At 30.5% G+C, this 15,916-nt stretch overlaps 3 protein-coding genes and 1 non-coding gene across 5 annotated transcripts; 1 reads left to right on the top strand and 3 right to left on the bottom strand.

The window, feature by feature from the left end:
- Positions 1-1,065: 1,065 nt before the first annotated feature.
- LOC114195351 (uncharacterized) lies at positions 1,066-3,352 on the bottom strand. The gene is made up of 5 exons (XM_028085781.2): positions 2,892-3,352; positions 2,624-2,680; positions 2,207-2,289; positions 1,919-2,118; positions 1,066-1,273 (listed from the first exon to the last, which is right to left on the bottom strand). Exons 1-5 carry the CDS (start codon positions 3,065-3,067, stop codon positions 1,175-1,177), a joined length of 615 nt encoding a protein of 204 aa, XP_027941582.2. The 5' UTR covers positions 3,068-3,352; the 3' UTR covers positions 1,066-1,174.
- A 734-nt stretch (positions 3,353-4,086) lies between these two features.
- On the bottom strand, positions 4,087-6,090 carry LOC114195205 (uncharacterized). Of its 2 annotated transcripts, none has more exons than XM_028085596.2 (5): positions 5,816-6,090; positions 5,677-5,742; positions 5,479-5,564; positions 5,170-5,369; positions 4,087-4,323 (listed from the first exon to the last, which is right to left on the bottom strand). In XM_028085596.2, the coding sequence occupies exons 1-5, from the start codon at positions 5,998-6,000 to the stop codon at positions 4,222-4,224; spliced, it is 639 nt and encodes a 212-aa protein (XP_027941397.1). In that variant the 5' UTR covers positions 6,001-6,090; the 3' UTR covers positions 4,087-4,221. The 2 variants fall into 2 exon arrangements, with proteins under 2 accessions (XP_027941397.1, XP_027941398.1); XM_028085597.2 differs by having other exon boundaries at positions 5,479-5,561.
- A 4,678-nt stretch (positions 6,091-10,768) lies between these two features.
- LOC114193885 (uncharacterized) lies at positions 10,769-13,942 on the top strand. Its single transcript, XM_028083858.2, has 6 exons — positions 10,769-11,156; positions 11,253-11,519; positions 12,500-12,651; positions 12,776-12,881; positions 12,966-13,100; positions 13,568-13,942. Exons 1-6 carry the CDS (start codon positions 10,965-10,967, stop codon positions 13,700-13,702), a joined length of 987 nt encoding a protein of 328 aa, XP_027939659.1. The 5' UTR covers positions 10,769-10,964; the 3' UTR covers positions 13,703-13,942.
- A 1,673-nt stretch (positions 13,943-15,615) lies between these two features.
- Positions 15,616-15,687, bottom strand: TRNAK-UUU (transfer RNA lysine (anticodon UUU)). Its single transcript has one exon. It is a non-coding gene; the product is annotated as a tRNA-Lys (tRNA).
- Between the last annotated feature and the right edge of the window lie 229 nt (positions 15,688-15,916).

Raw genomic sequence — 15,916 nt, 5'->3', positions numbered from 1 at the left:
CTGCGAAATCACCTGTGTATTCTCAATGTTTAAAATTATGTTTGCTGTGTTATGTAAATAGCCTCATGCTAGAAGTATCATCTGAAGAGAGGACACCCTTTCCATCTCAAGTTAGGGAAGACCTTATTGGTGAGGTCATATTTGATAGCAATTTATGGCATGGCCTAGGGATAGTCCATTCCTTCAAAGGGAGGCCAGTCTAACAAATTTTGAACCTACTGCAACAACTGAAACAAAGCCACCACAACAACAACCATAGCCACAACCTTAGATACAAAAGGCTAGTACTAAAGCTGACCAAACATATAAAAGAATAGAAATTGTACAAAAGGCCAGTACTGAAGTTGGTCAACCAAATTACAACCCTACAAAAACCTTAGTGATCCATGCTAATTGTGTGTACATAATGATTAGAAACAAAATACAAAACTAAGTAAAGTTTACAAGGTTTCCTAGAGTGAAACACTCAACTAGGAGGATAATTGATGAGTGCATATATTTTTGCCTTCGTTCAATGTTTAATTATAGAATTTTAATTGATTGTTGTGCTTAAAAGATTAATTTAATTAGAATTTATGATAATTAGGCTTAATGAGTTTGTGAAATAAAAATGACTTAAAAAGTGATTTTAGTTGTATAAAATATTTTTGAATATTCTAACATTTATTGATACAATCTGAAATTAGATTTGATTCATTAAAAGTGTGAAATTGAATTATTTCCGATTACAAACCAAAGTTAATAAATTCTAAAAAAAATATAGAAGGAGATGAAAAAAAGTATACAAGCAGCTAAATAATAAAAATACACGCACTGTATGTATGTCACTTTTTTTTTATAATAAAATATAATTAAATATTTACAATTTTATTGTAGATGATTTTTTTTTATTTTGTAGATAATTTTTTATTATAAATAGTTAGTCCAATTAAAAAAATGATTAAACTTGAAAAGAATTCGTTAAATTTAAAAAAAGAAACCGTCACTTAAAATATAAAATTGGTAAAATTGATTTAAAAATAATACTTAAAAAGTAAAATAAAAAATAAAATGTGAACATAAAAGAAGAATCTTCATTATAATAATAATAATATAGATAAGAATTATAATAGTATAGAGTAACATATAAGAGTCATTACATGCTAAAATGATGGATCTGCGACATTGATTTACTCTATTTTGGATCTCTTGAATCTGTAGTGGGGACAACACTTTCCTCTTTAAGAGTAGTTGATTCAAAGAAGGAATCCACTTCCTTTTCCAATTCTTCTACCTGCAATTTTATCTTGTTATCTCTCATCCACCTCATCACACACTATAATCTTACATATTCATGTCTAAATTTTTCATTACCCTTCAAAAAGATGCTTCATACTGTAGCAAGAGCTAAATATTAATTTTATCTGATATATCATATCATCACGAATCTCATTCAAATCATGAACAATACGTTTTTCTAGTAAAAATAAAATTAGTGCTCAACATATAATTAATAATTAAATTATACATTTTCTCAAGATGATAACATCTGCATTGACTGAAAAATTGACTGAAAAAGGTATTGACTGAAAAATTGAGTTTGGGACATCTTGCGTGTTAAATCTTAATATTTCCAAATGTTTTCTCTTGCTAATGCAAACTCAGCAATATTAACATATATAATTTTTTTAATATTGTAAAATTGCAAGACTAATTCAAATGAGATAATCCATATATATCTCAGGTTTATCTAACCTACCACTATATTTGACTTTTTTACTTTGAATTTTCAACGGCTGATAATTCAAAGGGTACCTAACATGGGCTATTATAATTATATTCACATGATTTTGAATTATATGTACAAGGTTTTAATTAGAAGAATATAAAGGAAGGCATCAATTTATGCATAATTGTGTTTGAATTAAAAGATTAAAACCTTTTCTAACAGATCTTCTGCATTTTGGGCATGCTGGTATACATTTTCAGCTGCATTTTCAACTAATTCAGCAGCATTCTGAAGTTTTCCTTCGGGAAGATGCTTCACAACCCCTTTCGCAACCTTCTCCACTTCCTCAGCCACTTCTTCTACTATATCTGCCACACGTTCTGCTTCCTCTATTGTTGTCTCAATTTTTTCTGTACAAAGATAAAAATTTCTACTATAATTCTGAGAAATAGTTCCTTTTAACGTTATAATTAACAGGGTTCTTATTATTTTTATTACCTTTGAATTGTACCAAAGGTCCCCATTTGCCCCTTGTAAATGATAGAAGTGCAGTGATTATTGTTCCAATGATCCAAACATTCCTGTCAGATAATAATGTCTTTTCTTAAACTCTGTTAATCGCAGATTTAGAACATGATAGTGGCGGAGAAATTATTGTACATTCTAAACATCACTATCTAATTAACTTTTACGTAAGTAAGAAGTTTCTTTTTTTACCTTTCATCGTAAATGAAAATCTCGCATGCATATCGCATTAGTATTAGTTAAAATCACAAACACATTATTTTAGAGATCATGCCATCATTTTCAGACATGTAACAGATTGAGCCATCACAATATATTAGTCCAAGCTGTATCAACTTTGTGCATTCAAAACTTCTGAATCAAATCAAAGTTAGGAGGTTGATGAATTACCAATCACCATGAGAAGAATCAGATGGGGGTGGTATGCTGGAGTACACAATCATGCTCCTGAAAAAATCGAAAAAAATTGTTTGATACTATTTGACAACATTTTGACATTCATAGATAAAATAATCATAAAAAAAAAAGAGTAAACTTTTGTATTTGTAAAGAAAAAGTGAAAAGTAGCTAAACATAAGATAAAAATGAGTTTAAAGAAATTTTGAGCGTCATAAAATAACATTGTCCAAGAAAAAAACTGTACGAGGATTATACTTACATATTTCTTGTGCTTTCTTTTTGGAACCTCAAACCCAAGTTCTGTTGTTGAACTGATAAACCCTTAAGTTTGACTTTGGAGTTGAATCGAAAAGGATGAAAAGGGTGATGATGATCGACCTTTGAAGCTTGACATACCATGAAAGTACACTTTTGAGCAAAGCTTGTATTTGCCATTATGTGAATGAATTCAATACATTCAATTCCGAAGATAACTAGAGTTTCTCAATGAGGATGATGGAAGCTTTATAAGACTATTGATCAACTGGATAAGACGATGGAAAGGTTTATATGGATAACGAACGTAGACCAGAATGGTACAACGTTTTTATTATACAACTTTGTCACTTCTAATTAGTAGGTAATACTATTCAACCGCCATGTTATATCATATGAATAAACCAATGATGTCGGTGTTTGTGATAGAAAAAGAAGCTATATAGCTCCACGAGGAAAATCTATTGATTAAGGTAACTCGGTTTCTTCATGCACGCCATCATCTCTCACGTTATCTCAATTTTATATAATTTAACTTTATTATCTATTGATTAGAGAGTAACTAAATAACTATGCTAAAAATTGTATAATATGAGTTTCGATAACATCTTTAGTTTTTAATAGATTGAAATTTTAAATTGTTTTACAGAAACAATTGTAGGTGCTTTGTATATATTTATTGACCTGGAATAAGGAGATGGCCCACTCTGCCCTCTAATTTGAAATATTTTGTAACAAATAATTTTGTTCACTTTCTTGTTTAGGTAGGTTTCACACTACTATTGGATATTAAATCATTCACATATCTTTCATTGTATACTTGTTTTAAACGTGGCTTTAATAAAAACATTTTATAGCATAATTTTATTTTGTACAAATATAATATTAGGTACCCCATGTGGGTTCTATCCGTAGTTTAAATATTACACGTGAGGAGTCTAGCTAAATAGAGTGAGAATAAATTTGTTAATTTGATGAGATTACTTAAAACTCTATCCAACAATACAATGAATTCATTATTGACAAATAGCCTAAGATATTAACACAAATATTATGATACAGACAATTTTACATAATTTGGTTTTTGTTTACTTTCCATATTGATGGTGATGTTTTTCTTTTGTAGATAACTAATTGATAGGTATGCATCTTTCATTTCAACATGGGAAACAAGTTGCTGAAAATGTTAAGCTTATGCGTGAGAGAAGAAATAACTTGAGGAATAAAATTTGTACAAGCTAGATGTTACTGTAATAAAAAGAAAAGATGTAAAAACGTGGTGTTTGATTTTTCAGTAGAAGAATTGTCGCCATGCTCAGCAACCGTGTTTTTCTCTATTTCTGTTCTTTTGCTTCTGAAGTCGTCGTTACGCTACTTTTATGATGAGTGGTTGATTCAGTAATGAAGGACTCCAACTCCTTTTCCATGTTCTCAACCTACACGTTAACCCAAATTCCAATCTCAATTATCGTGTTAAGTATAAGCTTGATTACTACCAAAATTAATAGATAAATTCTGCAATAAGTAATAATAGCAATTTGCAAGTTATTATAGCTTGAGCTAGATTTGAACAAAGCAATTGCGACGAAAATTGACTCTGTCAACTTGCGTGTTGGAGATTAAAACAAGTAATTTTCTGTTTATTGAAGTCTCATCTAATGAGCAAGGGAAGTTACTCTATCGTTTGGCAACTTGTAATAGCGTCATTGTAAGACTAAGCCAACTCCGATGAACTACAAGAAAATTTTTAAATATTAATTAATTTTAGTGATTAAGAATTGTTTGTGATTATAATACCATTTTAGATACTAAATATATAAAATTAAAAATTATTGATTATTAAAATAATTATTATTATGAATGAAAAATTATAATTAGTCACTAAATTGGTTTCTGAAATTAGATACTATGATTTTGGCTGTCAAAATAATTACTTTCTAAGTTGGTCACTCAAATTTAGTTATCAAAATTTTGACTACCAAAAAATTTAGTTTCTAATTTGTGACAAATTTAGTGATCAATTATAATTTTTTATTTATAATAGTGAACACAAATAATTTTTAATTTTATAAATTTGATATCTAAATTGATTATTATAATAAGTAATTATTTTTTTTAAATTGATCTCTAATCGAAAATCTTTTTGTAGTGACAAAATCTAACAAAGATCTGCCTATGTTCGAATATTACTTACTTTTTATTTCTGGTTAATAAATAATTTCATATTTCTAAACATTTAAACCTTTGTTTAATTTGTATTGTTTCAAGATAGAGATTGAAACCTTTTCTAATGCATCTTCAACACGTTGGGCACGCTTCTCGACATTTTCAGCTACTTTTTCAACAAGTTCTACAGCGTGGCGAAATTTTCCCTCTGGCAGATGCTTCACAGCCTCTTCTGCCACCTTATCTACCTCTTCAGCCACTTCTTCTATAATGTCTACTACACGATGTGCTTCATGTATTGTTGTGTCAACTTTCTCTATGCACAAGAAGCAGAAAAACATCATCAGATGAAAATTATTTCAGGTCTAATTTATGCCAATAATTAATTTGTTTTTTTCTAATGTTCAACTTAGATGATCTCTTACCTTTCAGTTGCAACAAAGGTCCCCATTTTCCCCTAAAAAAAGATGCTAGTATTGAGAATATCGTGCCAAGGATCCAAAGTTTCCTGCTGGAGAATATTTCTCAAACTTTGTTATTGCCAACTTAAACTAAACTAAAAGGGAAAAGAAACAAGTGAATAATAATACATATGATGGGAGATTGGTAAGGAAATGAATTACCAATAATAACCAGGAGAAGAATCATTAGAGTGTTCTGGTATTATGCAAGAGTAGACAACCATATTCCTGCACGAAGGAGTAAAGAAATTGTAATTACTAACAAAAAAAAATGTAATAAAAAGCTAAGATTTTTACGTACATTTTTCTTCTGTCATCGTTTTGAAATCTCAAACCTCGGATCTTTTCTGGAACCGAGAAACGATTGTGTTTGATTCTGGAGTTGAATCGAAGGTGATGATCAACGTTTGAAGCTGGAAATCTACCGAATGTTCCTACGGCTACGCAAGTAATTGTCGGAGTAAAGATTGTATTTGCCATCATCATATGAATCTAATGTAAAAGCAACGAAACTGTACAAGAGGATTGGATTATCTATGTACACGACAGGTTCAAGTGGACAGTAGTTTATAAGACTTTTTAAATGAACTCGTTGTTTCAAAATACATATTAAATAACCGGTGACGAATCTAAGAAATTAAGTCAATGGAAAAAATAAATATAAAATTAAAGAGGACGAAATAATTCTTTTAAATATACTTAATAATAATTTTAATGAAAGGTGTGCACTTGCTCTTGTCCTACCTGTAGGTCCAACACTGCCAATAATATTGTATGAAAAAGAAGAGTTGAAGAAAACAAAGTAAAAATACATCAAAGTTGTAATTGATAGACATAAATATTAGGAAAATGATTTTTTTAACAACTAAATTTTGACAATTTTTTCTTATAATCTTAAGTATCATCTTTTAAGTAATTTTTTATTTTTCCTTTTTTTTATTTTTAATATTTTAAATCTATTTAAAAGATAACACCTCATGTTATAAGAAAAAATTATTAAAATTTAGTAGTCAAAAACTATCATTGTCCTATTATTGTGTTCTGATTATTGTTTTTGCCTGACAAATCTGAGACTAAGATTCGTTTTGCAATATCTATGCAGAAATGCTAACGTACTTCTTGTAATAACTTCTATTTCTTTAGTAAATAACACAGGTCGGTCTTAGATTTCTGTTCGAAAATCATTTCTGGCTTTGCACATGCACACACACTTTTAAAAAAAATCATGTAAAATCACCGTCCATGATAGATCTAAAGGTTAAACCCATGATTCCTTTTTCTTTTCTTTTTTTAAAATTCTTCATACATTTTTAGCGTCTTACCATTTCACTTGGAGAATCATATCAAAATGTTCTGAAACACAATTCGACCTTTTTCATATGTACCTATTCGCACACAAACCGGCACATGGTTTGGATTCAACAACCAAATACAATCCATAGCATACGTGATTGAATAACAACTGTGTGCTTGATTCAACAACCAAATACAATCATTTATAAGGTCAGGTCTCTTTCTCTCTTTGTTTGATTTATTTATTTTTATTTGCTTTTTTCTTTTCATAGATATACATTCACTTACTTTTTTTTTGTACTTTTGCTAGTTCTATTAGTATGTGGTACCTCTTCTTTTTCACATCACTCCATTCATCCATGTGTGTGAACTGTTGTTATATGTTTGATTGTAAAATTTTATTTTATTTTTTCTTAAATAACTTTAAAACAACGAATCGTCGTGGTTTGAAAATATAATAATAGGTTCAAAACCCATCATTATTTCAAACTTTTAACATTAATTCAAAAGTCGTAATAGAAAATCTATTTTAACCATCGTCAAAACACTTTTTTACAGTAGTTATTGAAGAGATATACATTGACCAAGAAAAGTAGAACGATTTGAAGTTGATTAGAAAAGAAAAAGAAAAGAAGAGCTTGAGGTAGATGCAAAGTTGAATGGGAAATTGAGCTAAACCAAGGTCAACTCAACTAGACTATAAGAAGAAATTGAGCAATTACACATGTTTCAACTTGAGTTAAAAATTGGAAATAGTAAGTTAATTTCAATAGGTATTGAAAGTTTTGTTTAGGAATAATGCAATCCACCATGTTGATTTATCTAGACAAACATAGATATCATATCACACTTTTTAATTTATCAAAAGATGTCTTTGATGACAAATTTATTAATGATTAAATTGTATTTGAAATATTTATTATTGACGAAGCTTTTTGCTTCTACTTGGTCAACCATTTTCATTTTATTTGATCAATATAAAGATAGGTTGAATCATACAATCAATTTTCATTTGACCTAATAATTGAAAACTTCTCATTTCAACATTGACTAAGAACTTTCATTCTCTTAAGAAGAGAAAATTAAGACTAACTCAACCTTACAAAATCAATTTGAAAGGTGAAGTTTGTACAATTTATATACTATAAGTTTGTCTTATTTCTAGTCGATGTGAGATCTCCAACATACCCTCTTACGTCAAGGCATATATATATATATATATATATATATATATATATATATATATATATATATATATATATATATATATATATATATCGAGCATGAGACTAGATATTAATAGATGGTTCAATAACAAGTAACATGATAATTATATATAGCAAATAACAAATCTTGCTACGATAGGTTTCGAATGGTTTTGATACCATCTTAATAAGTAGACGTTAAGCCTAACTCAACCCTACAAAACCAGTTTTGTAAGGTTGAGTTAGACTTACTTTTTTTTTCTTAGGATGCTATCAAAGTCACCTGAAACCTATCTTATAGCGAAAAATTTGTTGTTTGTTGAACCTATCATGTCACCCTCAATCAGATCGCTATCAAACCACTAATTAATGTTTAGTCCCACACTCGAGGTATATGCTTTGGCGTGAGGGGGGGTGTTCAAAATCCCACACTGATTAGAGATAAAAGGTGAATTTATAATATATAAATATATGTAAACTTCATTTACAAGTCGATTTTGTAAAGTTAAGTTAGATTTAAAGTCCACTTCTTAAAATATTAGATTTTATTGCTTATTACTTTCATTTAACTAGGTTGATGTTAAGTTAAAAACTTTTCATTTCAACTTTGACAAAAAACTTTTGTTTAGATTTTACAATCAATTACTTTCTCTGGACTAGTTTAATATTAAGTTGGAATATTCTTATTTAAACTTTGATCAAAAAGTTTTTCGCATTGTGATAGGTTATGAAATGAAAATACCTAGACTTCAAGCAAAGGTATCTGCTATGAGAGCTGGATTTCAACAAGCAGCTTCTTGGATAGACCAACTACCATTGGAAAAGTGGACCCATGCTTATGATTAGGGGAAAAGATACGACCACATGACAACAAATTTAGCCGAATGAATGAACTTCGTTTTGAAGGGAGCAAGATCATTGCCAATTTATGCTGTTGTTAAAACAAATTTTGAACGAACCAAAAAATGGTTTGTGGAACGAAGGACATAGATTGAATGCATGTTACAAGCTGCCCACCAATATCCAGAGGATATTTATGCTTTATTAAGAAAAAATGAACAACAATCTGCCATGTGCCTTGTCCATAGATATTATCGCTCAAATTCAATGTTTGATGTTCAAGAGATTTCCACTCCCCAATTTGGACGTCACCCAATGTCATACATTGTTAAGTTATTTGAGTGGTGGTGTGATTGCGGGGAGTTTCAAGCTCTTCACCTACCTTGCACTCATGTCATGACTGTTTGCTCATCCTTCCATTTACAACCTTTGACATTTGTGGACCCTATATAGTCTCCGAAATATCTTCAAGGCCTATGAGGTGCAATTTCAACTTGTTCAAAATGAAGATTATTGGTCTACTTATACTAATCCAAATTTAATCCCTGACCCCCACATGCGACAAACAAACCAGGAAGACGAACTACAACTTGTATCCAAAACGAAATGAACCGGTCACTACCAAATAAACCAAAGAAATGTTCTTTTTGTAGAAGTATTGATCATAACAAAAGCAATTGTCCAAATAGATAGTGAAATTTCATTTTATATATGTAACTCTCATTACTTTAGTTTACAGACTTTCTTCACTTTAATTTTAATATATGTCATCCACAAAAATGATTTATTTCATGTATTTCTTGTTAAGAAAACCTTTTCTTTTCTTCATCTTCATATCTATTTTATTCTCATATAATTTATACAACAAAATTTTAACTTCTTTATTTAATTTAATAATATTATCAAAAACAATTGAACAAAATCAAAAATTTTATTTACAATAAGTTACAATGCCAATACAAAAATATTGATTCCAATCGTTATGTCATTATGGCATGACTTTGCTTATTGCCAATTAACTGAAGTCGTGCTATTATGACAAGACTTTGCTTAACTGAAATTCTACCATAACAGTACGACTTTACTTATTCTCATAATTAACTTAAGTGAAGTCTTCTCAGACTTTGACGACTTCTCTCAAATACATGAAAGTCACTGTGACTTGGTATGATTTCAACTCTACTTAATTGAAATCGTTATACTTTCACACGATTTCTTCATAATAAAGTCATTCCATTTTCTGACGACTAACTTCTTCTGATATTTTTTTTTAAAAGTACACCAATGGTTTAAATTGCCCTACGATAAGAAAAAAACCAAAATTTTTATTCTATATTAGCACGTAATTTGTTTAGTAATTTTGAATATTTATGAAGTATCGTTGATAGAAGAGAGATAAAAAGTGGCATGAGAATGTGTCTAGTTAAGAGAAAACACTCCTTAAACATAAAAAAATAAAAATAAATAATACATCATTCTTCAATAAATTTTTTGACAATTTAACTATAATAAGTTTTAGAAATTGCAAAATCTTAATACGAACTTGTCAGTCAAATCTTTAAGTTATATGCATCACTTTGAAGGAATCAACAATTTATTATGGATTTTTTTTCTGAATAACATTGTTTTTACGAAAACCTCGTTCTCTCACTGGAGTAAATGAACAACCTCTCTCACTCGAGTAAATAAACAAGCCACACAACAAGATATCATGGTTCTATTACAGAAAATAAAGCGAACATAAACAATAAAACGAAAAAAACTTCGTATGATATTGCAAAGTTTGTATTTTTCACAAATTTAAATGTAATTTATTATATATTATATTAAAAATATTTATTTATTATAAATTTAAAAATAACATAGTGTGTATGGGAAGAGATGTATATACAATCAATTGACAATGGTTACTGGGTAAAGGTAGAGAGAGGAAACATTACATCTTACATTATCTCGCAACGGTACCAAAGTTCAATTTGAATCTCCCAACGGCTACCAAAATTTCAATTAAACCCTATTCAATTCACAATACACCATTCTCAAATATTGGGGTTTTGGTGGCATCGCTTTCTTCCTTAATCGCAACCCTACCTTAGACTTTGAGCAACAACAATGGATCTTCCCCCACAAATCGACTGTTACATCAAGGAATCCATCGACCACATTGTGGGCCTTCCCGTATCGGATCAAACCCTCCTCACAAAGCTTCAAGCCTCCGAAGAGTTGCGGCGCCAACTCCGACAGCAGCGCCTCTTCCTCCTCGCCAAGCTCAAGGAGAAAGACGATCTCATCGAACTCGCTAGAGTTTGTAATCTTTTCTGTTTTGCTTCCACGATAATTGTTGGTAATTAATTTTTTATTTTTTATTTTTTTATTTATGGAGTTTTTTGTTGTGAGCAGAATGAGGCGACCATGAACGCGCAAGCGATGAAGAGGTTCGTTGAGGAGAATCAGAAGTTGGCGGCGGAGTGTGAGAGACTGGTGGAGCAGTGCGTGAAATTGGAACGGGAATGCGCCCTCTACGACCACGATAGGGAAGCGTTGATGGAGTTTGGGAACGAGGCTGATGAACGCGCGCAGGTGGCTCACGCGCGTGCTTGCGAATTGGAACGAGATTTGTGTCTGTTGGAGCGTCAATTGAACAAATACAAACAGCAAAACGAATCAGTATAGTTTTTCTTTTGTCTTTATTGTTTGATTTCTCATCTACGGTTATTCCTAATGTCTGATTTATACGGTTTACAAAAGTAACTGAGACTTTTCCAAATTGGTAATGTTGAATGGTTTCTGTGTAAACTGTGATGCTTACATTAAGCGTAGATGAATTCAGTGCAGAAAAGCCTGTCCTAGTGTGTGGAGAAATTATTAGATGTTTCGTAATCACACGGTTCCTAATCAACCAAAGGTAGTCTAGCTTAGTTGATTAAAGAGTATGTGGGTTATTTTGAACCCAACCTACTAAGACTATAGAGAATTCTTGGTGTCTTGAACTACCTGATAATTTTTATATGTTGTAGGTCATTCGTTGGAATTTCAGTTTATGTATATGTATCAATTTTTAGTTGAAATCATCCTTTTTCATATGTAGATTTTGTTTGGTTTCTTATGCAAAAGCCAATCTGAACTGTTTGAGAGAATTATTGAATGATATCTGATGGGAAGGGGTTTAAAACTTGATTATGTGAAATCTGTTGGGAGGAACTTTGGAACTTATTTTATTCATTGTTTTGCAATTTTTAGCTTATTTATCGTCTAGGTACATGTGCTGAACTAGATTGAAGTTTGAATTTGGTGGTGTTTCTATTAAGCCAAAGGAAAGAGGCCTGGAATTTGATATCATGAAAATTGAAATAATTTTTCATTGCTTGTAGCCGCAATATACCCTGTTCAAATAATCTGGAACATTCGTTCAGTATAACTACAACTACGTGTGGTACAATGGTGTTGCTAATTCCTAAGTTAAAAAACATATTATTGAACTTGGATTAGTTACTGGCAGACAGGCACGCTCACTTCCTTGTTTATAGTTTCTTTGTTTTTATCTATTTTCTTAACTGTGAAATGGTAATGGCTTTCAAAGCCTTCCTCAAATTTTAGTCCTTTGGTCATGAATGTTAATGAATGATATTTTTTACTTTCTATTGAAGGTTGATTCTTCTTCCGGAACACTTGATGAAGAAAAATTGCTTGACTCCCTGTTGGCAACAGTTACTAGTGCAGATGAGTCTTGTACATTTGCATTCTTGAATTCAAATAGTGAAAATGATCAGTGTAAGAAGTTGCTGACAATGTGGAACTGGTGAGCCTTCTTTAGCTGTTATTTCATGTGCCAGTCAATTAAACACATCTGTGGCTAAACCATAAGATCAGTATGTTTTCTTGTTTACGATTTTCATACTGATTTTTTATTATGGATTTTCTAGTTTGAAGCCATCAACACAGAGAGTTTTGGGTCTTGTTGCTGAAGTCAAATCTCTAGAAAATGATAAAGAAAATCTAAGGGTTAACCTTCACAGAGCTGAAGATGAGGTTAGGATTTCTTTCGTGGACCGTTCCAATTTTCATATTGTTAATGAACATAAAAAATAACTAATTTGACTTGGTATACCATAGGTCAAATTATTGTTTGAGGAAAATAGCGTGTTGCATAACGAGAATAAAAGATTGGCGAAGCGATGCATGGAAAGGAGCCATAGCGGTTCTGATAGGAAACATGGCCATAGCCATACCGGCAGCGTTTCTGCGAAGGTGAAACCCTCTCGGATTAATACATTTGACTTGTCATGTAGAGAAAACCGTCTTTCTTTGCTTATAACTGGCCTATGTGTTACAGTTTCCTTTTAAAAAGATAATTTTTTTAACAAAATAATAATTCTAAGAACAATTCCTGCAAAAAAATTCAATGTTTCAAATCTAGCAGAAGCGAAAGAGAATGAAAAAGTTATTTTTAGAGTTTTTCATAGAAAAAAAAGTTGATGTTATTTCTACGATGGAAACAGACATATATTAGTTTATATACGAAGAAAGACTAAATTTATTCATAATTATAAAGACGAAACCATGTAATTCCAAAAGCTTATTTTATCTTTGTATAATATGAGAAGCACTTTTTTTGTTTTGAAGATATGAAAACAAAAGCTTATTTTATCTTTGTTGTACATGACATGCAACAAATGGATGCTTCTTTATTAATTTGATTATTTTGGTTTTTGCAGTCAAACAAGAGAAAGTCTAGTCGCAAGACAAGTAGCCCAATGGGGAGAAAGATTGATTTTGAAGATTTAATAGACTCAGCAAGAACACCCTTGTCACCTTTGGGAAATAAACTCCTAGAATTGCAGCATGAATAAGAAATCAAAGTGACTGATGTCTCTCATTAACAGACAGGCCTGACAGTTCTTTAATTCAAAGTTCTGATAGGGTTTTGGTTAGTCCATGCCATATTCTTAATGGTTGAACTCATGACATGTAATTCTCTGAATACTAGTCTAATTGTTAAAATGTATTTGCTATTCAATTTTATTGGCATTTATGACTTGGAAAAAAGTATAAGTATAGAACAAAAGTAAACACTGATGATGGCTTGAATATTTCGGGACATCAAGTTTTTTTTGCATTAGAACGAAGTGTATGTATTCTTTCATTTGGTTTGTTTGTATCTAATCACGAAGTAAACATAACCGTTACGATTGAGTCGAACTTATTCAGAATCACTAATTCTAGTCCATGTTAGTGAAAGAAAATATAATAAAATGTGTGACCGGCATTTTTCTTTAAGGCAGAACAACAAGTCGTATCAGATTCAAATAATCAAATTATTTTGGGTTAAATATGTTTTTTTTCCATTAACTTTAAATGAATTTTGGAATAGTCTATTTCGAAATTTTGGACCAGATTAGTTCTTCATCTTTCAAAATGTGTGAATTTAGTTCTTTTAATCAAATTTTGTTAAGTTTATTTGACATTTCAAGTGTATTTCATAATAGTATTTGACTTAACATTAAAGCAAAAATGTGTCAAATAATATAATCAACTCAAATACAATTCTAAAATGTGTACGAAACATCAAATAAACTTACCAAAATTTGATTAAAATGACTAAATTCACGTATTTCGAAAGATGAATGACTAAATTAAGGGACCAAAAATATATTTAACCAAATTATTTTCATCATGGGGGTTAAATTCTATCCAACTTTCATCATTACTTTCTAGTTATATTGCATAATTATTGCCTTTTTTTCTTTATTCCATGCATAACTCCAACTGTATGTATTTTTCTATCATTTTTCCTTTTGCTTCCACGAAAAATGTACTATAAATACCACTAATTAGGAATGTCAACGAGACGGGTAGGGTACGGGCAGTAGTTCCTCGTATCCTACCTGCTGGATAAATATCAGTCCCGTGTCTAGGGACTGGATAAATATCAGTCCTGTGTCTAGGGAAGTCAGAAAAATCTGTACCCATGAGGGAAGTCAGAAAAATATGTACCCACGAGAATCCGCATATAAAACTCGCAACAGGTAGGAAATAAATATTTAAAATAGATACCCACAGTTAATGAGTAAAATATTAAAATATTAACACATTGATTTTGAATAGGTTATTTTTTATCAATTGGTTTTAAAAAAATCTCTATTTATTTGTAAATTGTCATTCAACAATATTTAAATGGGTTATTTTCACTTTGTGTGAAATTTATAAATGTTATGTATTGTATTTTTATTTGAATTTATAATTTACATTTATTTTTAAATATTAAAATTTTCTTTTGTAAATACTCGTGAATATTAAAAAAACATACGAGTACTCGCATATCGGATACCTGCACAGATATTGAGTACGGGTACGGGGCGGATATTTATCCAGCAAGTAGGGTACGAAAGAGTTACTACTCGTACTCTACCCGTCTCGTTGACATCTCTACCCGTACCGTATCCATATCCGTATGAGTATCCATTATGCGAGTATCCACATATTTTTTAATATCCACATATATCTACGGGTACCCACGGCTATTTACAAAAATAAAATTTTAATATTTATAAATTCAAGTAAAAATACAATGCATAACATTCATAAATCTTAAACAAAGTGTATATAACCCATTTAAAGAGTGTTGAATGACAATTTACAAAGAAATATAGATATTTTAAAACCAATAAAGACAATTCATTTACAATATTCATTTCCCATCCGTTACGGGTTTTTTAGCAACAATTCATCCATGGTATAAAGAGATTAAAAAGGACAAAATCAACACCGTCTATGGGGATCGAACCCATGACCATGTGGTTAAAAGCCACGCGCTCTACCACTGAGCTAAGAAGGCAAATTTACATGTATAAAATTTGAAATTATTGTTTTTTAAGTTGGAAATGACTTTAAACTAATTAATCTTTAAAAGACGCCGTACTTATATTTTATCTATAAAAAAAATAAAATCTAAGGAATAGAATTGGAATAAAATCTGAATACATTTGATTAGGCTGCACGAAAAATTATTGAACTTCCATTAAGAGTTCCCAAAAAGGTCTTAGAAGATTAAAATAGGTCCATTG

This window comes from Vigna unguiculata, chromosome 8 (genome assembly GCF_037176805.1).
Source record: "Vigna unguiculata cultivar grain cowpea cultivar isolate G323 ecotype 2 chromosome 8, ASM3717680v1, whole genome shotgun sequence".
Classification (NCBI taxonomy): Eukaryota; Viridiplantae; Streptophyta; class Magnoliopsida; order Fabales; family Fabaceae; genus Vigna; species Vigna unguiculata.
This window is presented reverse-complemented; position numbering and strand designations above follow the sequence as displayed.